Source organism: Vombatus ursinus, unplaced genomic scaffold (genome assembly GCF_900497805.2).
Source record: "Vombatus ursinus unplaced genomic scaffold, bare-nosed wombat genome assembly UNPS02000580.1, whole genome shotgun sequence".
NCBI classification, from domain to species: Eukaryota; Metazoa; Chordata; class Mammalia; order Diprotodontia; family Vombatidae; genus Vombatus; species Vombatus ursinus.
The window spans coordinates 21,989,303-22,015,829 of record NW_020940358.1 but is presented as its reverse complement, the minus strand read 5'-3'; the positions used below and the strand labels follow the sequence as shown (position 1 = coordinate 22,015,829).

At 39.2% G+C, this 26,527-nt stretch overlaps 1 protein-coding gene across 9 annotated transcripts in view; it reads right to left on the bottom strand.

Moving 5' to 3' along the window:
- Positions 1 to 26,527, bottom strand: part of NFATC2 (nuclear factor of activated T cells 2) — a 204,458-nt gene that overhangs the window by 147,906 nt on the left and 30,025 nt on the right. For 6 of the 9 annotated variants that reach the window (XM_027850841.1, XM_027850814.1, XM_027850823.1 and 3 more), the window contains exons 2-3: positions 22,016 to 23,036; positions 19,923 to 20,094 (exon numbers count right to left, since the gene is read on the bottom strand). In XM_027850841.1, the coding sequence (XP_027706642.1) occupies positions 19,923 to 20,094; positions 22,016 to 23,036 (1,193 nt within the window). The remainder of the gene's footprint in view (positions 1 to 19,922; positions 20,095 to 22,015; positions 23,037 to 26,527) is intronic. The other 3 variants (XM_027850864.1, XM_027850850.1, XM_027850805.1) reach the window with 2 other exon arrangements.

Below are 26,527 nucleotides of genomic sequence, written 5' to 3'. Positions count from 1 at the left end.
CTTTAATGTTTCCCCATTGCCTAGAAGTCTCAAATGTTATCCAAGTAGAATACATTGCCTAGAGTTCTCAAATATTGCAGTACAAGTTCTAGAAGGTACTAAGCTGGAAGGGTGTCCAATTTGGGGTTGGTGATAGATTATGTGTCTGTGATCCAAAGATGAGCCTAGCTAAGTGAAGAGAGGCTCATCAGGAATCAAACCAACAGGAATCCAATCGCTTATAGCAACTCTTGAAGGCCATCTGCTAAGATGAGAAGGGATTACAATCTGCATTTGAAATTTCCAAAGCTCAAAGTGAAAGTCAGCAAATTAAGTCCATTCAACTTTGGTCTTTTTTGAGAAAAATATAATTTGTGCTTAAATTATCCTCTTGTCTCATTAGTCTACAAAACATGGCTTACCCTGGCCTTTTTATCACCATGCTCTGATCAGCTGACACTTCCTTCTGCAAACCAATCAATGCAAACTTCTTTGAACATATACCTTCACTGTTTCTGCTATTAAAGCAAAATTGAGATCCAGGTTAAACAAGCATATAAAATACTGTGCAATCTGGATAGAATGCCACCTATATTTAAAGAACATACTTTAATAAACCACTTTCTGGGGGAGAAACAGAGTGGTCTTTTAAAGCAGTTTTTCCTAATTTCATACATTCTTACTCTAGAGTATTTATAGAAACATCCATCTGATCTAACCCTCTCCTTTTATAGCTGTGGTAACTGGGATCCAGAGAGGGACAGACCCAAATTCACCCAGAAATAGAACCCAGGTGTCCTGACTCAGTCAAGTGCTCTCTCTATCATCCCTCAATGTCTACCTTCATTACCTGTTTGACTGTTAAAGATGTGAAGGAACTTAGAGGTCATTCAGTCCAACAGTCTCATTTTATAAAGGGGAAAACTGAGAAAAGGGAAGCGATTTGTTCAAGGTCGCACAGCTAGTATATGACAAGACCAGGGCTTCAATCTCTGACTGGTCAATGTTCCTTCCACTACCCCATAGTGCTTCCTGAGTTAAGTGGTTGGATGGCAAAAAAATTTCTTGTGTAGAAGAGAAAGGTACAAATACTGTGCCTTGTATAACCTACTTCTTCCAAGAAGCCTTTGATCAATAAAGAATCAGAAATCCTGACAAATAAGCATCGGTTCAAAATGCCACCATTTTGAAATCGGGGCCTCCCACCTACAACAGAATTCTAATGAAGCTGTATCTGGTAAAAGCACCTTCTGGCAGCCTGATGCAGCTCCATTCAAGTCTTCCTACAATTTTGATTGCTTGTAATAAAATGCATGTTTAACTTAGAGAGGGGGAGCACTCAGACCCCAGGAAAGGCACTCTACTCACTCCCTATCCTAAAACAGACTGATTAGGTCTGAAAGGATGTTCATGTAAACTTCTGATGCCGCTAAATAGTGACTTTCTATTATTTCCTCACTCATTTTCTGGAGAATGTTTATTATTTTAAATCAGTTTGGCAACAGTGTTATTGTAATTCCAGCTGTTGGCCAGACTTTTTATCTCCTGACAACCTGCAGCTGGTCGGCTGAATCAAGTTGGGAGTAAGAATGAAAGGGCTGGCAGTCTCTGATTGGATCTCTCATACACTAAAGCACAGGGACATTTTTACAAGCTGGTTTTATGGATTTGCCATGTGAAAAAGATAACTATCATGCCCCACAGTGCTTCTCCTTATCTAGCTCACAAATCTTCCCATTTGTAGCCCAGTGGAGGTAAAGAACCAATACTGGCCATGTGCCCAGACAAACATATTAATCCATCCCTTTTCTGATGACTGAATAATGCACTCAAAGTCTTTGATGCTGAAGGAAATCAACAAATCAGTAGAGAGAAGGGGAATCAGAGACTAGGAAATCGGGAGAGTAAGTCTACATTTTTGTTTTGTTTTTTCATGATTTGCCTGGGTGGCTATTACATTTACCATCAGTAATATTTCTTCCAGAATGTACCACAAAAGAGGATGTAGACGCTAACATACAGAATTCCTTTCCACCTGCTTACTTGAAGTTAGCAAACAAATTTAAGTGTTCTACTGGGAACTGAAATCCTCCAAAACTGAAGTTTTATATATGGTATCCTAGAAAGAGGGCTTAGAGCCATGAGACTTGGGAGCAATCCTGATTGTGATATAGTTTGTACAACCATAAATGAGCATATTAACATCTTTGAACCTCAGTTTTCTCATGTGTAAAATGGGAGTAATATAACCTTCATTACACATTCCTTACAGAGTTCTTATGACAAAAGTATTTGGCATATGTTAAAGCACTACAGAAATGTGATTATTAGTAATAATCATAATCATAAATTCATGGCACAGTGGATTAAGAGCCTGACTGGAAGCAAGAAAAACTAGGTTCGACTCTTTCCGACACACACTGACAGTGTGACTAGACAAATCACTTTACCTCGGTGTCCTGAGCAACCCTCTAAGACTACAAGTTGCAGAGGAGGTGCCAACCTTCATTGGTAGAGGGAATTTCTTCTTCTAGGAGCTCCTTATTCCAATTAAATCAAAAGCTCAATCTTTATCCCTAATAAATTCTAAGCCTCAATGATAAGAGAGCCTTTGTCTACAAGCAACAATAGAGAACAAAACTTGCAGTCAAAAAGATCTGGGTTTGAATCCCACCTCAGAAGCTTACTAGATGTGTGACCTTGAGTAAGTCATTTACCATCTCTTGGCTTCAGTTTCCTCATTCCATCTGTAAAATGATGGGGGACTCGATGACCTCTAATGACCTTTCCAGCTCTAACTCTATAATCTGTGAACTCATTTCTATAACACTCTGAAGTTTACAAAGCACTTTCCCCACAATGACCCCATGAGATAATAGTGTATTACTACTCCCATTTCACAGGTGAGGAAACAGGGGTGCAGAGAGGAGAAGCCACACAGCTGAGCTAGAACTTGAACTCAAATCCTTTGACTCTAAATCTAGAATACTACTCTCAGGTACTTACTGGCTATCTGCCTCAGTTTCCTCAGCTGTAAAAGAGATCATACTAGCACCCACCTCACAGGGTTGTTGTAAGAATCAAAGGAAATAATATTTGTAAGATGCTTAGCACAGTGTCTGATGCACAGTAGGGAGTGGGGAAAGGAAACAGGCATGTAATGAGTACCTACAATGTGCCAGCCACTGTGCTTAAAACCTGCTGGTTCCCTTCCTCTGTTCCATTTTTTTTGGGGGGGGCGGGGTAGGCAATCAACTTGCCCAGGGTCACACAGCTAGTAAGTGTTGAAGTATCTAAGGCCAGATTTGAACTCAGGTCCTCCTGACTCCAGTCTGTTCCACTTTCTTCAACAACACAGCTGCCAACATGGTGACATGGTGCAGCCAAGGTGGTTGCTGAGGTTCCAGATGCCTTTTGCTGAGATCGTGCCTCTGGTGAAAATAAAGTTCTTTACCCCATTTATCAAATGCAATTTGTGTTTAGCAAATGCCCCCATGGAAGAATAACATAAAATAGGAAGTCAAATGTCTAGGGGTATGGAAACACCTATTCACCTATTCACCACCCACATACACCTAGTGCTTATCTTTACTTTCAAAGACCTGCACAAGGCCATTCCCAAACAGCTCATGAGTGTCAGTATCAGGTGCATCTGCCAATGAGGATTCATAGAAGTACAGAATGCTAGAATTTGCAGAAACCTTAGAATTCTAGTTCGGAGCAGGGCCTCAATAAAAGTTTGTTAAACTGATTTCAGGGGCTTATAGGATTTAGAGTTGGAAGAGACTTTAGCAATCATCTACTCAAATTCTTTCATACATACAGAAAGAGAAGTAATAACATGAAATAAATCTTAATTTTGCAAATGGGAAAACCAGAGAGGATAACTGATTTACTGAAATGACAGTTCAAAAACAACAACAACAACAACTTTAACTCAGATCTGCAGGTTCAATGGAAAGAGTGCTGACTTTGGAGTCCAAGGACCTGGGTTCAAACCCTGACTGTTCTTTGCCACCTCTACGCAAGTGATCTAACTTTTCTAGCCTCCACTTTTCATCTGTAAAATGAAGGCATTGGCTTCAAATCCATGATTCAACACTTATCCCAAAAGGAATGCTTAAGAAATGCTTGTTAATTGATGGATGGACCATCTGCCTCTGTCTCCCAATCCTGGGCTTTTTATTTCTGTAACGTCATATGCCTGAACAATCCCAGAATACCATGCTAACTAGTGAGGATATTGTTTCGCCTCTTTGTCCACTCTGTCTTTTTCTTGCTTTCTGGTGTAAGTCAAGTTTGGGGTGGAGGATGGAATGGAGAGTGCAAAATCAGATTGTAAACGGGAGTTTTGCTTAGGAAGAGGAAGAAGGTGGGATAAAGACTGGGAGTTGGCCTGGGTAAAGGCCCTTTTGGCATGACAGACAAACATACCGCCTTGTTTAGGGTACTTACCCTAGGCTCCAATCTTATTAACAACCCTAAAAGCATTAGTTGAGAGTTAAAGGTTAGATACATGCAAAATCTGAAGCCCCGAGGGGAACTCAGAGCTAAAAAACAATATCCTCTTTGACTGAAAACCACAGGGGAACACCCACAGCATACTTCATGATTAGAAAAGGAAAGTGAAAAATAAGGGGTTTTTATTATAAAACTAACTTCTGCATATTCCATCAAAAGCTTGACTGTCACTGCCTCTCTTTTTCCTCAAATTAAAGCAAAGTTCCAACAGTAAAATGGGGGGATGGGAAGGGAAGGGGGAAGGAGGCCTGTGAATGTTCGATTGAACTGAATTAGTCCCTTTTAATTGTTGTCACTTCCTTCCTCCAGTTCTTTCAATACAGGAAAGTCACTGGGGATCAACTTGTGCACATTCATCACTGGCACTTCTTGGGCACTTTTTCACCCAAGAACTTGAGAACCACAACATGGCTGCAGTGCACTGACCCCTGAGGTGGCAAGACAATAGGGGAAAGAGTAGAAAACCCGGGTTCTAGACCCGACTTCCTGGATAGTTGTATAACCTTAAAATCACTTCTCTCTCTGGAATGCTGATTCTGAATCTATAAAATAAAGTCCTTGATTCAAGAGGTTTTAACCTGTGGTACACAAGCTTTTTATTCCCTTCAATTTTGATAACTGTATTTCAATATAATTGGTTTCCTTTGTAATCCTATGTATTTTGTTGTATGTATTTAAGAGCATTATTCTGAAAAAGGGTTCATAGGCTTCTCCAAACTGCCAAAGGGATCCTTCCATGCAGTGATTTGCTGGAGTTGACTTATCTTGACTCAGGAGAGCCAACTGTCAAATTTTCAGAGTGAGCATTTATGCTTTGTACAAATCAAGGCTTGATTTATTATTTTATTGATTATCTAGACTTAAGAAAATGATGGAGAAATATTAATATCACAAATTAAACTTAAACCTTATCAAAGGATATGTGTATTATATATGTATATGTGTTTTATATATATAACTATATATATAAAGTTTTATATATATATAACTATATATATAAAGTTTTATATATATATATATATGTATAGTTGGTTGGTTGTTGTCCTTTGTTCTTGAAGAGGAACAAAATGATGATATCACTATGTTGGGGTCAAGGTACAGTGTGTCCAACTATGGCTGATCAGGCCAATATGAGCTTGGAATGTTCTACCACAGGTGAGGCACAAATAGTCCATGTGAATATTTGGAGTCGAGATGTCTTTAAATTTGTGCGTCTTACATTTCTTTTGAGCTACTGCAATTCTGTTTCACTCATAGAGCACAGCACAAAAGCACAAATATATATAGGTAGTTATTCAGTTATTTTAGTTGTGCCTGACTCTCTGTGACCCCACTGAGGGTTTTCTTGGCAATGATACTGGAGTGGTTTGCCATTTCCTTCTCCAGTTCATTTTACAGATGAGGAAACTAAGGCAAACATCATTAAGTGACTTGTCCAGCTAGTAAGTATCTGAGGTCAGATATGAACTCAAGTCTTCCTGACTCTAAGACTGGCACTCTATCCACTATGCCTACATCCTACTTTACTTTATATTTACACATACATAGATATATGCACACATGCACACACATATACACACATATATTATATGTATATGTATATATATATACATAACATATGTATATATAGATATATTCATAGAGAGAATTGTTAAATATTTAGCATACCATAACACAAAAAAGTTAAAAACTCTTGAACAAGATGATCTCTAAGATTTCCTCTAGCTCTGAAGTCCTATCATTTAACCTCTCTGAGTCTCAGTTTCATCTTTAAGAGATAAGGATTGGACTAAATAATCTCCAGGTTCTCTCTAGTCCTAAAGTCCCATGATATAACTTCTCTGTGTCTCTCTTTATTTTTAAAATGAAAGATTGTAGCTTTCGCGTGGGAAGGGATATCAGGGCCATTACGTTTAGTTCAAAGCCCTCATTTTATAGATGAGGAAATGGAGGCCCAGGGAGGTTGAAGGATTCACCCAAGGTTGTAAGGAAGGTCATCGGATCATAGATTTGGAGCTGGAAGGAACCTTGGAGACAGACCATCAATCCCAATCATCTTAAAGGGTTTAAGAGTCAAAAGACCTTTAAAACCATCTAGTAAAGCCCTCATTGTCTCCAGAGGGATCAAATCTGCATCCAAAGGATATTCTCTCCCTTGATGGCCAAAAAGCTTCTCTTGTAGCAAGAGTCCACGTGCACTAGCTTGCTACAATCCCACCTCATTTCAAAGAGGAGGAAATCAAAGCACAAGAGCCTTCACCCCGCATTTCCCAGCTAGTAATAAGTATGCGAGCTGCAGAATCCTATGACCCATGACCTATGACCTATTCTCTCTGGGCCTCAGCTTACTCATCTGCAAAATTAAAGAATCAGACTAAATTATCTTTTAACATCTTTTCTGTGATTCTAAGAGAGGATGTTTAGTCATTCCTTGAACTAATTTATAGAGCTGGGAAACACGCCATCGATTCTTGCATGGCCAAAAATGAGCCCAGACTTCAAGATAAGAGAGTTAACTAACAGAGAAGATGGAATCTTTGCTTCAAAAAAAGCTAAATTTAGGTGCCCCTGACTAAGTGACACTCATTAATGTGAGTCAAAAAAAAAACCCCAGCAGAGATGCCACAGGAAATGACATGCTAGAACTGAGCAATGAAATCAGTTGCCAGTTGCTTGACTACCAGACCTACAGTGTAACTAGCACTCAGCTTTCACTATTTTAGGAGTGCCCAAGGACACAGTCAGCTTTGGTTCTTAGGTCCAAGCTGATAATTTTTTCTTTTCAAACTAACTCCTTTTTCCTGTAAGACACAAGATTCAAATGACAACATTCAATTTTAGTTAAAAAGGAATAAACCCCAAAAAATATAAAATTAGAAAGTAACTCAAGGTGGGTCATTTAATCCTGTCTTCCTTCTAAAAGTCTCCTAGACTTTAAAGTTAACAGGGGCCTTAAAAATCACCTCGTCATGCCTTCGGTTCCTTCTAGAGGAGTCAAATCCACCTCCAAAGGATATGTTCACTTGCATTAAATTCCCATAATCCTGCTCCTACAGCCCATTACCCTACTTTTGAACTCATCATCTCTTACCTAAACTATTCCAAAGCCTCCAAGTAGTCTCCTGACTTAATCTCTCATCTATCCTAAATGTCCTGTCAGAGCCATTTTCCTAAAATTGGACTCTGATCTTGTTACCACAAATTTTCATTGGATCTCCATTACCTACTATATTAAATCCAGACTCATTCACTCAGCATTCAAGGCCCTCTGTGATTTGGCACTACTAAATCAAGTCATTTAATCTCCCTGGGCCTCAGTTTCTTCATTTGTAAAATGAGGGCTACGTTGTCTCTAGATCTATATGGATTACACACAACCTGTGACCTTTAGCAAAAAACCGAGATCAGATGGCGTCATGGTTTAATGCACAAATTCATTTTAAGGAGCAGCAACACCTCAGGCATTGAAGATTTGTAAGAGTCATGCTAATATCTTTCACCTGTTGTAGTTTCTCTACTGCCAACAATTGTTAAAATAACCAGCTCCAGCTACTACATTCCATTAAGTGTGTGAGCAGCCCCTAAGGAGGGTACTAGCCATTAATTATGTAAACAAATCTTTACCTTGAGAATAAAATGTTGACCATTCTAGTCCTGACCTAACAATTCTTCTGGAATGGTCTCTCTCCAAAGGAAACAAAGGAAAAAGAAAAAAATATAAACCAAAGTTTTAGTAGGTATATTGAAATCTCAGTACTTAAGTTATAAATGTGTTAAATGTTATTCTTAATCTTTTTGCCTGAAAATAAATTTTCACTTAAATATATATATATTTTTAAACTCTTGCCAGGATTTTTGGTGTGTTTTTATCTAATTGACTCTGCGCAGGGTCACTTTTTTTTTTGTCCTAATATATGAGAGGCAGCTAGATGGCTCAATGAATAAAGGGATGGGCCTGGAGTCAGGAAGACCTGAGTTCAAATGTGGCCTCAGACACTCACTAGCTATGTGTCCCTGGGCAAATCACTTAACCCTGTTTGCCTTAATCTACTGGAAAAACCACTCCAGCATCTTTGCCAAGAAAACTCCATAGTCACGAAAAGTCTGACATCAAATAACAACAACAACAATTTCATCAGTGTAGAAATTGTCCAGTGAAGAAACTCTCTGTTCCAATGCAGATCAGCAAATGCTCTGCATTCTAGTCTTAGAGAGTCACCTTAGGCACAACTTGACCAATGTCACATGGTGAGATGTGGAGCTTGAACCCAGGTCTTCAAAAACTCCAAGATAAACTCTACATCCAGTATACCATACTGCTCTTTCTGCTAGGCACATAGTAGGTACATAATACTCGCTAATGATGTTTCAGCGATTTTTCTCATAGGTATAGATTTGTAATTGTATAATAAGTATCAATTGAAAAAACAGGATTCACTTAACAGAGATTTGCCTTGGAACAAATTTTGCTTGGTTGCAGTATAGAGCTTGGACCAATGAGTAGAAGTTACGGAAAAGCAGATTTCAACTTAATATGGGGGGAAAATCTTAACAATTAAAGCTCTCCAAAGGTAATTCTCAAAGTAGTGAGCTCCCCATCACTGGAGTCTCAAAGCTAATGTCAGTTGACAAGTTATTAGGAATACTGTAGAGTGGACTCATGCTCAGCTATTAGTTGGACTAAATGACATCGGATGTTCCCCTGAATCTCTTTTATGAAACTTAATTGCAAAAGATAGAGCCTGTTAAATGAGGGATACTTGTAAGATTAATTGAACTCCTATCTGGAAAACTGAGTGTAATTAATATCTTGTTCAGCTGGACCCAGTAGCACAAGTATAAGAACAAATGTTTTCAATAGCATCCCTATTATATTCAACACAATTCTCAGCTTAGTTTATTTATTCTCAGCTTATTTATTAGCCACTTGGGGATTTTTTTTCCAAAAGGAAGGATAGCTCATTATCCAGCCTCAGACTTGTTTTGTCCAGTATTGAGGAAGGGACATGTACTCTACCCATTTATCTGCCTGCCTCTAAGTCTGTATGTGACTTTGAGCAAGTCTCTACCTATTGGAACCTCAGTATCCTCTATGACAAAATGGGTCATTGAAACTAGATAGTCTCTGAGGCTGCTTCTAGTACCTTAGCTCTCTGGTCTATTGTGCTGCCAGGAAGAAAACTATCTTCTGCTCCTTCACTCACTTGGAAGTTGGACAGAGCATGCTGACTGCACACACAGCCAGTTGTCGGGGTGTTTGCCCAACCTAGCAGCAGAGCATGAACAGCACAAAAGCACACGAGCAGCCAGGCTCCTCGGGCCACAGGTTGCTGGTCTGTACAAACCAACTATTGTTTTGCCACCATGAGAGCACACCCCCAACACAGGCTTCTTTCCAGACCTCGCCAAGCTCTCCCGGCCAAACACGTGAAGAGAAGGAAGCAGTATCATAATTTTAAACCACAGGATAAAGACACAGGAGGATACGGGAATCAGCTTGCGTGCAAAGGCCTGGCCTTCAGACAGCAGCTCACTTTCAGAAGTAAGACTTTACAACAAAAAAAAAAAATACCTAAATGAGCAGAAATCATGTCTCAGGAAAAGTTTTAACTTTTCCCTGAATTGGGAACGTGGTAAACTCCTTAAATGCCCATAGCATAGGGAAAATTGGAATTTATTTCTGAGGGCAATCCTGGCTTCCCTGTGCTTTTTTCCCTAGTGCTACTGAAATAATTCAATACAACAGAATAAACACCCTGGGGGAGTGGAGGTGGGGCAGGTATTTTTGTAGCCTGCCAGAACTTTAAACAGCAGCATGTCTTCTTAGATTCTTTATATATGGTAAACCTGGCCCCTGAGTGGGGATACCCAAGTCCTCAGTTGGAAGTTTCCTTTCATTCTCTACATTTTTATAAACCAAGCAACTATTTTCTAAGGCCTCATTAACACAAAATCACTGCTGTAACACTGCCCTGCTGTCAACAGTAAGTCGCGTATTATGTGACCTGGAGAAAGTTATTTTCCCACTTGGGGACTCAGTTTCCTAATCTATAAGATAAGAAGGTCAGCAAGGGTTCTTAACCTAAAGTCTGTGAACCTGTGTTTTCCCCCCAATATTTCTGATAACTATATTTCAATACAATTGGTTCCTTTTAAATCCTCTGTATTTTGTATTATACATTTAAAAACCTTGTTCTGAGAAGGTGTCCATAGGCTTCATGAGACTTCCAAAGAGGTCTATGACAGAAAATTTAAAAGCCTTGGACTACAGGATCTCCAAGGTCCTTTCTAGCTTTAAAATTGACTGGCTTTAAAAGGGGCTCTTGCTGCAATTATGTTCAGCACAAAACACAAACTCTCCAATATGAATACAGTATATGCTTACTCCTCTAGCACTTTCTCCTTCCTTTGCCCTAGCAAAAGCATACTGAGCTTTCTTGTTCTTCTAGGAAGTCAATAACAAGCCTGCATTTTCAGCCTAACATCTTTCACTCACTACAATGAATGGCAGTAGCTCTATTGAAGATAAGACAATAAACCTCTAAGCTGGTATCACTTCCCCCATTTTCCTATGTTGGCTTAAGGCTCGCCCTCCTCAGTTAATAACTTTGTTCTCAACGGAGAACCAGCCTTCCGAAAGGGAATGTGAGTCTCATTCAGGGAACAAAATTAGAAAATGATGAATGTTAATAAAGAGGTCATGGTATAAAGAACACACACACACTCTGAAAGGATAAAAGGCATGTGTGTCAACTGCAGATACAGGAAGACTCCTGTAAGCACGCAACCCAGCACGGAAGGCAGAGGGAGATTTTATACATGTCTGAGTGAGAATGTCCCAAGCTCATGTTAGCCCCACTGACATTTAAGTGAAAGAGTTTGCACAGAAATGCACACACTATTCCCCAACCCCTCTTAATTCTTGTGCCTTCCCTCTGTTATTTCCTATTTATCCTGTACATAACTTGCTTTGTATATATTAGTTTGCATATTGACTCCCCCAATTAAAATGTAAGTTCCATGAGGGCAGGGACTGTCTTTTGCTTCTTTTTATATCCCTTGCTTAGCCTATATTAGCTTATATACTGGCACATACTAGGTCATTAATAAATATTTATTTATTTGGCTGCTTGATTCTCATTCTGTTGATTGATTCTCATTCTCTTTCTCTCTCTCTTTCTCTCTCTCTCTCTCTCAAAATCAGAGTCCAGAAAGCTCCAAAAGTTTCTCACATGATGACTAAGAAAACAGTCCTAGTTTCTATGAGCATAATAAGCCCCCCCAAAAAATGAGCATATCCAAATTTTTATACTGTGCCTTCACACTAGAATGTCACAGCTGGAAAGGGATTTCAGATGTCATCTAACCTGATTTCTTCACTTTACAGTTGAGCAACTGAGAAGACCCAGGGAAAGGACATGTCCAGCCCAAGGTCCCACAGCTAGTGTCTTCTGACTCCAAGAACATGCTCCCTTTTTCACCTGCTACATTATGCTTACACATGACAACATGTTTTTTTTAATAAAAGAGATTTAATCATTTAATAAACTGTGCATTGAAGCACAGTAAAAATACAAAGCACCAAGTCCCATTGTTTACAACTCCCAGATACATGCTCTTCTTACTTTACATGATCTTCTTACTTTAATACTTGAGAAGACCTGTAATTTTCCAAGTGTAGGAGCTCTCTCTCCCCCCTGATGCAGAATATGCAAACCATCCTCACCCCAGTAGAGTTTGTGACTTTCTTGTGGTCAGTCCCCGGCTGATGAGGTTTTCTGCACTTTGCCCACTTTTCTAAGCTGGTTCTTGGACACAAATGGCCTCGGTCCATTACTACATCATACTCTCAAAGCCTTTGCAGCTTGGTGGGACCTCTCTGAACCTAGACCCCAACTGGACAGCTCTTGGTCACCTACAAGAGATGCAGCAGCAGGGAACTTCAGCAGAGGAGACATACCATGAGAGTACATTACTTACTAGCTAAATGAAGTATATACTTGCTATTGCTTTATAAGTAAAGCCAATGGTTTCCTGAAGCCTGCATTACTTGTGTTATAATGGATCCACCTGATTTCAGAAGAGCAGCAGAAGTATTTTGTTTAAAAGTCATTGATCACAAATCACAAAATCACAGACTGAGGAGTGGAAAGGGAACCTCGAGATTAGCTCGTTCAACCATCTCCTCTTCAGCTAAGGAAACTCACCTCTTTCAATGAGTAGTTAAAACACTAACATAGGTTTCTAGAGTCTTCAAGACTTTGTATAATGCCTTAAAGCAAAAGCAATGATTCTCAAATTGTCTTGAAAACCCAAGTGGCCTACTGCCTGGTCAAGTATCTCATAGCATTTTCAAGTCAGAAGAGCTCTGAGTCCCAACTTCATGGCACAAAAGAGGAAACTGAGTCCCATACAAGTTTAGAAGGGAGGAGCTGGACTGGACAACCTTGAAAGCCCCTTTCAGATTTCACACTCTTGAATCTATGGTAAAGTCTGCTTACTCAGGTTCACAGAGCCAACCTCACTGCACAGCCACTGACTCAAACCAGGTCTCCTAACTTCCAGTCCAGTATTAGGGACCACTTAACATTTTCTACTCTATCATAAGGTCTCCCTCATCCAGAGATCCAGTTAAGTGTCTCACTTAACTCTGATACCTTTCCCAGCATTAAGTACAGTGCCTTCATACACAGTAGGAACTTAGTATTGGTTGAATAAATCAGTCACAATTGCTCAATTATTAATGCCCAACCCAATTAATTTCACCCCTAGCAGATACTCTTCTAGGATTCTAGAAAAGTCTTTCCACAATAAATCACCAATTTTCCAAGAAAGAAACTCCAAAGTCTGAGACCTCCATAAATATGATAAAATGTTTGTTAGCTGACTGACAGCTAGGATCACTACAAGATAAGTTATTCAGTAGAATTCTACATTATATATGTATTACCACAGAGAAGTTGGAAAAGTACTTTCTAAGTAACCAAATCCAGAGAGAGGCTTCAAATCTAGCTGCCTCTAGAACCTTCAGCTAGGGAAAAAGAACCCAATCTCAGTCAAAGGGAAGAGATGAAGGAGCCAAAGATGAATAGATGCATGAGTCGAAGGAGCTTAAGTTATCAAATGCTAGGTAGGCCTTTTAATTCATGTCCCTGACACTTTCCAAGGACTTCTGAAGCCTTCTGTTTTCAAGGTCTAAAACTGCAGAACAATGTAGTTAGAGAGAATGCTGAACTCAGAGTCCAAAAGCTGAAATTTAAATCCTGACTAACACTTTCTAGTTATGTGACCATGGGCAAGTCAATTAACCTCCCTAAGCTTTGGTTTCCTCATTTTTAAAGTGAATGTGATAATATTTACATTACCTACTTCACAGATAATGCTGTGAGAAAAGGTATTTTGCATATGATCAAAGCACTACAAAAATGAGTTACTATTCTATTAGCTAGTACATTTCTTGAGGACAGAGACTGGATTATTTTTCATCTTTGTTACCCAAACACCTACCAAAGACCCTTGCACAAAATAGATACTTAATAAATGTTTGTTGAACTTAACTGAAGATTTTGTGGGTCTGAGAGAAAAACTGGGGTTAGTTTCTAGTCTCATTTTAGTCTGCAGGCAGTAAAATTCAGAGGGAGCCTCAGGTCCTTGATTCCATTGTTTGACCTTCTCAACTTGGTTATTCTATGTTCTTTGCAAATATCCCACCAATCATCCTAGACTTCCAAGCTATTTCATTGCTCTAGTCCTATGTCACCAACTACATGGGGGACCTCTCTACCAAAATGTCCTAGAAGCACATCAACATAGGATCACAGATTTTGAGCTGGAAGGGACCTTAACAATCATCTAGTCCAATTCCCCTCATTTTATATGTAACTAGTTATTCAGACAGGCTCAGACTGAATTTTATTCCGACGCGTGTGGAACTACTTCCTCTGCCTAAGGGGAAATCAGTCCGAGGCACATCCAAATAGAAATCAGTCCAAGCCCAATTACATACAGATGAGGAACTGAGGCTCATATCTAAAACAGAATTCATTGTCACAGAATGCGCACAGCTCACTTAACCCCATCTCTAGTCCAGATTTCTATTTTCTATTGAGGACACCACCATCCATCCATCTAGTCACTCCAGCTCACTGCCTCAGTCATCCTCAATTTTTCATTTTCATTCATTTCCTAGAACTAAACAATTGCCGTCTTGTCAGTGCTACCTCTACCCACTCACTTGGCCACCATTTAGTTCAGGACCTTACCATCTCTTGCATAGGGTACTGAAATAGCCTCCAAGTGGATCTTTCTCCTTCCACTCTCTTTCTTCTCCTATCTACCCTCCACAGAGCTACCAAAATCATCTTCCTAAAGCATAGATCTGCTCAAGAATCTTGGGTGGCTCTAAAATAAAGTAGAAACTCCTCAGATTAGCATTTAAATCTCTTTGAAATCTGGCCTATTTTTTGAGACATTTCACAGTTTTCTTCACATACTCTCTTTTCCAAATAAAGTAACTTATTTGCTGTTCTCTCCCCATCCCCTGCCTTAGAACATATGCAGTTCCTCCTCCTCTATTCCTACAACACATAAATTCTGCCTCTTAGAACCCTTAGCTTCCCCCAAGGCTTAACTCAGATAATATCCCCTACCAAAAGCATTTCCTGATCTTCTAGCTATGAATGCACTCTCCCTCCTCAAATCATATTGTACTTATTTATCTCTTTACATGATAAATTCTTTCCCCCTCCCTCCAGGAAAATTTAAGCCCCTTGAGGACAAGAATATTTTTTTCATTTTGCCTTTGGAAAAAAAAATAAAAGTTTGTTGAATGAATGGTCCAAACATAATCCATTACTCAATATAGATCACACCCCTAAAATGATATCTTCTTCAAAGGAATAAAACAACAACATTTTATAGATTGTACCCCAATTTTATATAAACCAGATTGGGGAGATAAATGTGATCTAAATTCAAGATGATATGATATATCTATAGTTTCTTATATTTCTTATCAAACTATTTTTGAAATATCTAACCCTCATGGACTTCTAAATTTTTGCTTACTATCTCATTGAGATTCATGGGAAAGGTTTTATTGATGTTTATAAAATGGCAATGCCTTCTATATCCTTATAGCATAAGATCACAGATTTGGGATGAGAAGGGATTTTAGAGATCATCTAATCCAATCCTCTCATTTTAAAGAGAACAGAGAGAGCAAATGGCTTGCTCTAGGTCATAAAAGTAGTCAAGATCAAAGTCAAGATTGGAACCCAAATTCTCCAACTCTAAATCTAGCACTTTTTCCACTCCACTACAATACCTTCCCTACTCTTTGCCTAGAAATGTTGCATTCCTCACCTTCTGCCTCCAACAGAAATCAAGCTACTTGAGGGAAAGGATGATTTTTTTTCTTTTGTCTTTGTATCCTTAGAGCTTAGCATAGTTTATTGCTATATAGTCTGTTCTTAATAAATGATTGCTAAATTAAATAAATATCTTATTGATTGACAAGTAGGAATGGAAAGCAAGGTTTACCCACTTATGACTTCTGTCCTTGCCAACGTTGTTTATAGACTGAAAAAGTCAATTTCTGCTTGAAATGGTCCCTTCTACTTCATATGAACTTTTTCTAAAGTTTGAATAACCTATCAGTATGTACCTCCTCAATTTCATGCTCCCAGTCTTGGGATGAGTGAGCATCTGGAGAGTGGGACAGAAGAGATGGGAGCTAGAAATTTACCATTGGGTAGACTATTTGACCCCAATAAGAACACATCCAAATGAGCCTATTTTCAGTTTTAGAAGTGAAAGAACTTTCTGAATACTAATTTTAACTAGTTAATAAAGAGGGAAGGGATGAAACCTTCTCACAACCAATTACTCAAAGGCTTCTGTTTATTTTCAATATCACAGCACTGCCTAGTAAAACCTAATAAAATCCTCTTGTCTGGTTTATTTCTGCCCTGTTTTATACATAATTTGAACTGAGTAGCAGACAGTCCAAAAGCTGAAATTCAGTGGATTGAAATCACGGCCAAATATATATGTGTTTTTACTTACAAGATGAAAGTTTTTGGTTTTTACTAGTCTTGTCCAGATTTTCATGTCATAAACCATGCAGGTGCAGCTCCAGGACATAGGGTTTGGCCACGTGAAACCCACAATTCTTACCATGGCTTAAATCTAATTGATATTTTCAACATTTGTAATAAATCCACATAAAGGAATTGTCAATATTTTCTCCATATGCCTGAACATCTGTTTAAGAGACTAAAATATCAAACCTATGAATGTGAGCTCAAAGCAACATAGGTCAGTGGAAAGACCACCAAACTTAAGCATTATGCCCCCCTTTACAGTCCTACTACAACTAACTGTGTGCCCTTGGCAAGCTGCTTCCTCTCTCTAGGCCTCAGTTTCTCTTCTGCGAAACAAGGGTGATGACAGTATTTGCATTGTCTAGTTTACAAGGATATTAGAAGAATTGAATAGTAAATGTATATGAAAGTGCTTTGTAAATGATAAACAGGGACAAGGATGGGATCTGTGATTTCATTGGTACAAAGAACTCCCAGGTAAGAAAATCAATGTGAGGCACCTTCTCTGCAACTTAAAGTCTTAAGAGAGTTCTCTAGAGTACCAGCAAGTTAAATGACTTGTTCAAGGTCACACCAACAGTATATGTGAGAGGTATGACTTGAACCTAGGTCTTCTGGGCTTCTAGGCCAAGTCACTATCCATTATTCTACACTGCCTCTCTAAATTTTAAATGGCACCTCGTAAATATAAGTTATTATTATTAGGCTTTATATTTCTGACTATATACTAGGATAAAATATAGTTTTCCTGGTAATATTTTCATTTGATGATAATTCCAATGATACATAATAATTGTATGGTAATTACAATGCATGGTTATACTGTACAATACATGGTAATTACAACTTTCTTAAAAGTCTCTTTATATGAGCAAATAAGAGGGGGAAAAAAACCTAGGAAAAGTCCAACTCCGAAGATATTATGTGCAAGTATCTGATAATGAGTATAAGCAGCTAAGAGGACCAAATGACAATGGACTCATACATAGCACTCTCAGTTGTGATATTATTAGAGCCCATAAAATAAAGAACTTAGGAAACATTAAAGCCTGATCTTGCAAAACTCCCTTTGAGTAGAATAGCAGTTTTGTCCACATAAGGACCACAGCATCCTGTCCCAAAAATAGAAAAAGGAAAGATTAGGGAAATTATACTAAGTTACTTAAATCTATTCCTTTTTTTTTTCATTTCTGACTCTTACCTACTTGACCAACACTAGACTAATAAAAATAATTGCCAGTCACATCCCCAAAGACTGTCAACCCAGTTGGGACATCATATAGCTGAATCTTTTAAAAAGAAAAACTACCCAAATCAACTGCTAACTGTGTTCTCCCCAAATTTCTTCTCCTCTCCTACAGAACATTTTGCATTCATGGGTTCACTCCAATTGCACTAAATAGTAGAGTATCACATCTCATTTTTTTAAGAAAGAAAATGACATCCTTCTATGTATTCTCTCATAATACTGCCAAAGACTTTTAAAGTCACGTTGCATTTTCACAACCATAAATGTGAACAATATGACCTCTTGACAGTTTCCTCCCAGTCTGGAAGAAGTTAAAGTAAGATACAACACACAAGTTTCCCAAGTCTGATGTTGACCAGGAATCTCAAAACCAGAGTGCATGTTCAATTTAAGTTTGTAGCATTGCTTTATTTGCTTTGCTAACTGTCTGAACCCTTTTATTCATTCATCAATTTGATTACATGTGGGATCATGTTTATTTTCTTTTGTATTTCTCCCATCACCTGGCACACCATGTCACACACAAGAGGCACTTAATCAAGGCTTATTGGAGTTGAAGCTTGAACAAGCCCATCAAAGACTGAATCTTAGAACTGGGAAGGTTGGGAGCAATCAACAAATCAATAACCATTTATTAAGTGCCCATTATGTGTCAGGCACTGTGCTAAGCACTGGAGATACAAAAAGAGGTAAAAGACAGCCCTTGCCTTCAAGAACCTTACAATCAAATGGACTGAAAATCCTCTGTAGCTGCTAAGGAAAGAGGAAACAAGCATTTATTAAACATCTACTATATTCTAGGCACTGTGCTAAGTGCTTTACAAATAATAACTCAGTTTAACCCCACAACAACCCTGCAAGGTAGGTGCTATTATTATCCCCATTTTATAGTTGAGGAAACTGACAAAGTTAGGTGACTTGCCCAAGTTCACACAACTAGTAAATGTCTGAGTCAGGACTATGAATTCAGGGCTTTTTTATTTGAGTGCTCAATCCCCCGATGAGCAGCCCATACCCTAGTAGGATATTTGAGATATCTAGACTAGTAAACTGGATTTCATCTATAGCAGGTATTCTTAACATTTTTGTATCATGGACCCCTTGGGCAATCTGTTGATAATATTATTTTTTATTGAATATGTATTTAATTATTTAAATAATATTTTAAATGCATTAAAGAAAATATTTAGGATTACAAAGGATACCAATTATACTCAAATAGTTATCAAAGTATTTTTTAGAAAAGAACACAGATCCCAGGTTAAGAATCCCTGATCTACATTGACATGAAGACACACCCTGGATTGCATGTGGTGATTCTTGGTTACCCAGAATAATCAGATGACCTGAATACTTCAACCCCTAAATATTATGGAGAAACAGGAGCTTCCTATATATATATATACATGTGAACATTTAAAGAAATATCTGTGGTTGGGTCAGGAGTAGGAGAACCAGATAGATATGGATAAAGAAGAGATGGAACCATACCTTCATCCCAAACTCAAAACAAAAAAATTTTGACTAAATGGTTGGCAAAACTTTAGAAAACCTCATCAAACATAGTTATCTCTGCAGATTTGTGGCCAGAAAGAGAAATGCCATAAGAAGACCATTTCTAGTACCATTTCTATTATATATAGTGATTTAAGATTTGCAAAGTACTTTATCAACATTATCTCATTTTATCCTCATAAACAGCCCTGGAAGGCAGAAGCTAATATTATTCTTCATTTTACAGATGAGGAAAATGAAGCAGAGAAAGGTTAAGTTGCTTGTTCAGGGTCACAGAAGCAATAAGTATCTGAGGCTGGATTCAAACTCGGGTCTTCCTGACTTCAGGTCCCATACTCTACCCATTGTACCACCTAGATTACAAAAGGGACTACATGCAATAGTTTCAAACCAATTAAGATTGGGTGCCCGGACGCTAACCTCCACTGGCATAAAATCTCCTTTCCAGAAGAGTGATTATGATCACATTCTTGTACGTGACTGCTGTGAAGCAAAGGTGGGTCATTTAGTATTCAATCTAAGGCATCGGGTAGAAGAAAGATGCAGACTCATACCTGGACCACAGGATGACCTCCTGTGGGAGCTTTGACGGCCCCTCGACTGCCCTCTGTCTCGTAGTGCGCCCGATGGTGGGGCTTTGGCTGCACTTCAATCCGCAGTTCATAAGACCCTGACTGATTGGAAAGGGGCCATTCAAGAGGCGGGAGGGATGCAGTCACCGGGATGCTGAAGGAAATCAAAAACAAAAAACAACAGAGTATAAGAAACACATAGAATCCATTTAAATGTCTACCCTTCCCTATCTAGACCCCAAATTTATCCCCCTCAGACAAATGCATTTAAAAGAGTCTGATGCACGTGCCATGCACAATCATGGTACATTTCAGAGGAGTGTGGAGGTGTCCTGTCTTAGTATTGATTTCGGTAGAATGCAAATTCCTCCTCTAAGGCAAGCATTGTGTGGTTTTTGTCTTTACAATCACCAGTGCTTTGCCCACTTAATAAATGTTTGTTAAATTGATTTGAAAAATTAAATAGCTCAATACCTTAAAGAAAAAAAAATATTATCCTATGTTCAAATGATGCTTTAAGCATTCTATAACTATTGCATATTTTATTGCTTTGTAAACCTTAAAATGCTATAAAAATGTTGGTTCTTATTATTTGCTAATGGGATTTATTTGTGGATGCTTTTGATGCTCAAACTCTATACTCATTTTTGGCAGGGAGCATTTCTCTTCTCTACCCCATAGAGCCTGGCACAGTGCTAGATATTTATTAGCTATCCAGTTCATTTAGATCATGCCATTTTTAGAGCTCAAAGAGATCATTGGAAATCATTTCACCATGCAGATAGAAAACAGTCACAGAGAGGTTCCATAAATCTACCCAAGGTCACAGAGGTGAGTTAGTGATGGCAGAGTTGGGTTGAGAATCCATTTCTCCTGAGTGCTATCCCAGTATCTTACAAATCAGCAAGTACCATATTAGAATAAATCTTCCACTTTCAGATCTCTTACTTACCACCTAAGTGAACTTGGGCAAGTCACTTAACCTTCTTTTTCTATAAAATGAAGGACTTCTACTAGTTGATCTTTAAAGGTCCCTCCCAGCTCCAAATCCTATGGTCCTATAACATTTCAAGGGACCAGGCTATTTTTAACATTACATAGCTTTGAGGCTGTACTATTTAACATGATAACCTCAGATCTAATGATAGCTACCACTACCATAGGGCTTAAAGGTTTACAAAGCACTTTCCTCACAACTGCGAGAAGGTAGTGCAAGTATTATACCCACTTTACAGGTGAAGAAATAGAGGCAGAGGGAGGTAAAGTCTTCAGGTCTTCTTCTACTTGATAGCACTGTGTCTCTTAATCATTTACTTCTACCTGCCTTATTTACAGTATATTGCTGATCTCAGGCACCTGATCAAAATAACACTGGGATTGAATATCCTCCTTTTCTTCTTTCTAGGCCTGAATTTTTCCTCTGAGGTTTTTGTTGCTGCTTATTTTTTAAACAAATGAATCATTTTAAAATGCAGCCCAAGGAAGAATAGATTATAAGGTGTGGTCATAGATAACCACACTAGTAAATCTAAGATCTTAAGGGTACAGATCTACTCAGTGTCATTTAGTTTGGTTCAGGTTGGAGCCATTTGTTACTAAAATATGACATTGAGAATTGGGTCAGACTGACCTTCTACTTGAACCCCAGGCATTTGTCATACATAATGCATAATGGCATAGATCCTCTGAGATGGTGTTCTCCTGACACTTTCCCTAGCACGTCTACTTGTCTTCCCAGCTTATTAGAAAACCTGTTTTAAAATCTCATTAAATATCATGGCTTCACCAAATGCAATCCATTAAACAGAGATGTATCTAACTCATTACATAAAAATCGAAAATCACTTTGCCTCTTCTTTGTGTACTTCATATGTCCTATTTCCTATCACAACTATTTGTGTGTGTATCAAATCTCCCATTAGACTGTAAATTTTATGAGGGGGTAGAGCTGTGTTTCATTTCCATTTGACTGTAACTCCCTTGTGCCTAGCACAGCGCTCTAGGTAGGTAACTGTGAAAACGGAAGACTTCAAACTAATCAGCATGCAGAGCCATATTAAAATCACACCACTCACCTGCAGATAGGAATGGCAGGAACCAGTTGCTTTGGCCAAGTTGGGGGCACCAATAAAATCGACTCCGGAGCTGAGTTTCTCCTCTCCTCCTGTTCGCAAGGGCCAAGATAATCTACATTCGGATAGATGGTATGCCGTGGCATGCTGGTTTTTTGGGAGGGAACCGGTGATGGGTCAGGGCTGGTTTTCCACATCTTGGAGGGGATGCCACAAGGGGGATCTGCGGTGAGGTTGCTCATGGTGTCCATGAGGATGGTAGAGTTGGGCAACTGGGTGCAAGTGACTGAAAGTCCGTCTTCCCTCAGCGAGACGTTGGGCGAGGCCTGTGGAGAGGGGGTCCTAGACTGGTGTGGAGAGGCCGAGGGCAGCTGAGTAGTGAAGAGCTCAGCACAAGAGTACCTTCGCTTCGCACCGGGTGATGAAGACCTGGAGTTGGGACGGGGCGAGGGTGAGTGTCGTCCCAAGTAGGTTTCCTCTGTGATGCTTGTTCGTGGTGACATTATTGGAGAGGTTCTAGGAGAATAATGAGTATGGATGTTTTGTAATTGTGGACAAAGGTCGTCACTAGGGCCATTATTGGGCGAGACACACGGTGATGTGTAGGGAGAGAAATTGGTCTCTGAAATGAAACTTGCAGACGAGCCACTACTAGCGGGGCTCAAGCAAGGCGGGTCCCGGTAGCCCTCAAAGCCAGGGACCGGCAGAGTAAACCTTGGGCTAGCGGTGGCGGAGTTGGGCTGTTGCTCTACCAAAAGATCTGTGTCTCCGCTGCGGAAGGACCCACCCGACTGTATCAGTTCATGGGATGGAGTGATCTCGATCCTAGGACTCAAAGCCGAGGCCCCTAATTGCTTTGTAGGGTCTAGGTAGCATTTTGACCCTATGCTATCTGGCTGTCCGTATTTGCCCATGGGATCTGCAGAGTTACTAGGAGGGGGGGTGTATGGCTTGAGGCCATAATCCAGGACATCATCAGGACATCCAGAGGGTGGGCTGACGATATTATGTGGAGTCGGTTCTTCTGGAAAAAGAAGGGTCTCTTTTAAGGCTATAAAATAGTACTATTGAAGCTGAGCAATCATGGGTTTATTTTTTTTTAATTTTTTAAAAGCAAAACACCAAAGCCCAAACTAAAACCTCCGTTCGTGACTTAATGGAAAGGTAGAAAGCATGAGGCAAGCAGCTTCACACTAGATTCAATTAAAACAGAGAGGAGAGTTTAACCAATTTTTAGCATGTCCTATATGCAACTAAATCAATGGAATCTTACAATCAGAGCACGTCATGTCAGAGCTGGACTGGATGTCAGGGATCCTCTAAGTCCGCCACTTTCACTTTACAGAGCACAATGCTGGGGCCCAGAGAGGGCAGATGACTTAGTCACCCAGCAGACTGGGAACTAACAGCCGTATTTCCTGCAACCCAAACCAGTGTGCCTACTTCCGTGGTGTACCACTTTTCCTTAGGTGGGTTTTGAAAAATGGCAGGAAGAAAGGTATTCCCAGACTAGGGGAACACAGCAAGAGCTGAGATGCAGATAGTGCAACTGGGACTGGATTTAGGATCCTTGACTAATTTGGCCCCAGCACAGTTCCTGAGCCCCATCTCAGGGTCTACAAACAATGATAACAATCATATTAATAACAACTCACATTTCTTAAGAGTGCTTTAGAGTTTATAAGCATTTGCCTCAAGACCACCCTATCAGGTAGATAGTCTAAGGGAAAATGTTATCCCAATTTTACAATGGAAGAGTAGGAGCAATTAGAAAGTGTTAAGTTACTTGTAAAGGTTTTACAGTGTGTTAATGGCAGAACAGAAAAGCCTCAGGGCACCAAATTCTCAATTTATCCCCCAGAGGAGGGGCCACTGCAGCCTAAGTCTCCCCCCCACCCCCACCATGACTTGTAAAGGACTCCTCCACCCGTGCCCGCCCTCTCACAGGGTGCTCCAAAAGCCTTCAAAGTAGTTCAGTTCCAATTGTCTTGCCCTGTCTCTTAGATTGTTATTTGACTTGGTATGTGTTGTACCTTAGATCCCATACTAGCCTATAAATCCCTGGAAGATTTGGTTTGGGTCTCCTTAGTATCTATCTCTCAAGGATGTGCAAGGCTTTGGATACAGGTGTACTCAACAAATAACTTCTGAATAACTGAACTAGCAAAATTCAAGGACTCATGCTTCTGGCAAACTAAAATCCCAAATTCTCCAAGACTGGTCCAATTAGAAGAAAAGAAAAAAAAAGCCTTTTAAAAAATACATTCATAAATAGGCCACAGAGACTAGACCTGTGATTTTACTGACATAGGGAACTCCCAGGTAAGGAACCTCCCTCAATCTAGATAAGTCAGCACCTTCTCTACAAGTTATAGTCTTAGAGACTTGCCTAAAACACTGAGTTTAAGAGACTCGAACTCAAGGTCACCCAGCCCTTGTGTGAGTCGGAGGCAAGACCTGAACCCACTAGGCCAGCTCTTCTCTATGTTACATTGCCTTTCTTTTAGTAAGACTTTGAAAAAAGGAATAATGCATCAAAACCATACTTCCCAATTTGGAGTTTGGAAAACACTGTTGCTATTCATAGTAGTCACTCACTCACAGGAGGCTTGCCTGTACAACTTGCTTTTAGTACCAAGGTGCATTTGTAGTGGACAACCCTTCCTACAGAAGAGTCTCTAACCACCTTAGGATCTTCCTTAGGCTATACAGGGAGCTCTCTCTATTGAAGGGCTAAATTGTCTAACTATAGCCACCCTGGATTGACCCTGGTGGTACCATTTTAGAAGATTCATTCTCAGGAAGCAGTTATCATTCCAGAGAATGGCCTGTATAAAATGACTGGCCCCTTCTCTACTCACAACTTGGAACAAATCAAAACTTATATTAAATCCAGAAGTCAGAGTGCCATTTATCTGGCTGCTATGTTGAGTTTAAGATTAAGACTAATTTCAAATTTCTTAAAAAGAAAAAAAAAAAGGCAAGCCTGCCTGGCAGTTATTAGTTCTAACTTTTTGATCGAGTTAGAAGATCAAAGTCAAATTTATGTTTACAACAATCGTAGAATGTACTGCCCGGCTCAAACCAATTAAACAACAAACTGGCCTTATCAAAAAAGATTTGTTCAACCTTATCATGAACTCAACCTCCATGCTGAGAAGCAAAATACCTGAAATACATTTCTCTAGCTATTGCATTACTGCAATCTTGAAGTGAAAAAATTTACTAAACAAATTATTCAAATATTCAAATATTTACATTTGTCTTTAATTCAAGAACGATGTTTTGGTTTTTGGTTTTTGTTTAAGTTTTTTGATGAACCTAGAAGCATGAAGGGAAGATGACATTTTAATTTAAAATGATTTAACTCTTGGTTCCTTGAGCATTTGACAGTAAATACCATAAGCAAGCAGTATACTGATGAAATATTTCCTTAATTAATGAGAGTTTGGCTCTAATTTCATTTAAACAATAGTTGTGCTCTCCCAACGACCACATCCACATCCACATTAGATATGTCAGCTACAACTTAAAATTACACAATTCCTAAGGTGTGCAGGGGAGGGAGATTCAACAATCTTGAAGAATGACAAAAATAGGACCAGAATTTGGATCCAACCAAATCACAATTGAACCTCAAGAATTCTTGCCACAAGACCCTCATAATTGGTTATTTTCCTAATAATAATAACAACAATAATAATATAATTTGTATTTTTATAGCCCTTTAAATTTTGCAAAACCCTTTACATGTTATCTCATTTGATTCTCACTACAATCCTGTGAGGTAGGTGTTATTATCCCCATTTTGAGATGAGGAAACTGAGGGTGAGAAGGTTAAATGACTTGTTCAGGATCACACAGTTAGTACGTATCTGAGGTAGGATTTGACTCAGGGCTTCCTGACTCCAAGGTCAGCATTCTATCCACAAGTTTTTCCTTCCAATAAATGATGGCAGAGGATATAAGGACCAGAAATAAAATGGAAATGAAGGGTCCTTGTCAAAAATAAATATAGTAAGGGTCCCCCATCATGATTCTGTCATCTTAGAAATAGTAATCACCAGCAGCCCTCCAATTTTATGGCAAAAGCCTAACAAGTCTACCTTTGAGTATACACTAAACCTTAGAATCTCAGAATTTCAGCATTGGAAGGGACTTCTGAGGCCAGCTAGCCAATCAGTACCTGTACAAGAATCCCCTCTGCACAAAAGATTCTCATTCATCCTTTGCTTAAAGACTTCCAGTTAAGGAGAGCCCACCACCTCCCAAGGCATCCCGTTCCACTTTTGGACATCTCTGGTAGGAAGTTTTTGGTTGCTTTTTATCTGTAAAATTGGAATAGTGACATTAGGGCCTGCCTCACTAGTGTTATATAAATTCTAGCTGTTACTATTACTATTAATTATTATTATTATTAATTATTTATTTTTTATATGACGCCTCAATTAATTTCTCTGCAGCTTTGACCTATTACTCCTAGTTCTGCTCTCAGGGGCCAGAAAGGGAATCTGA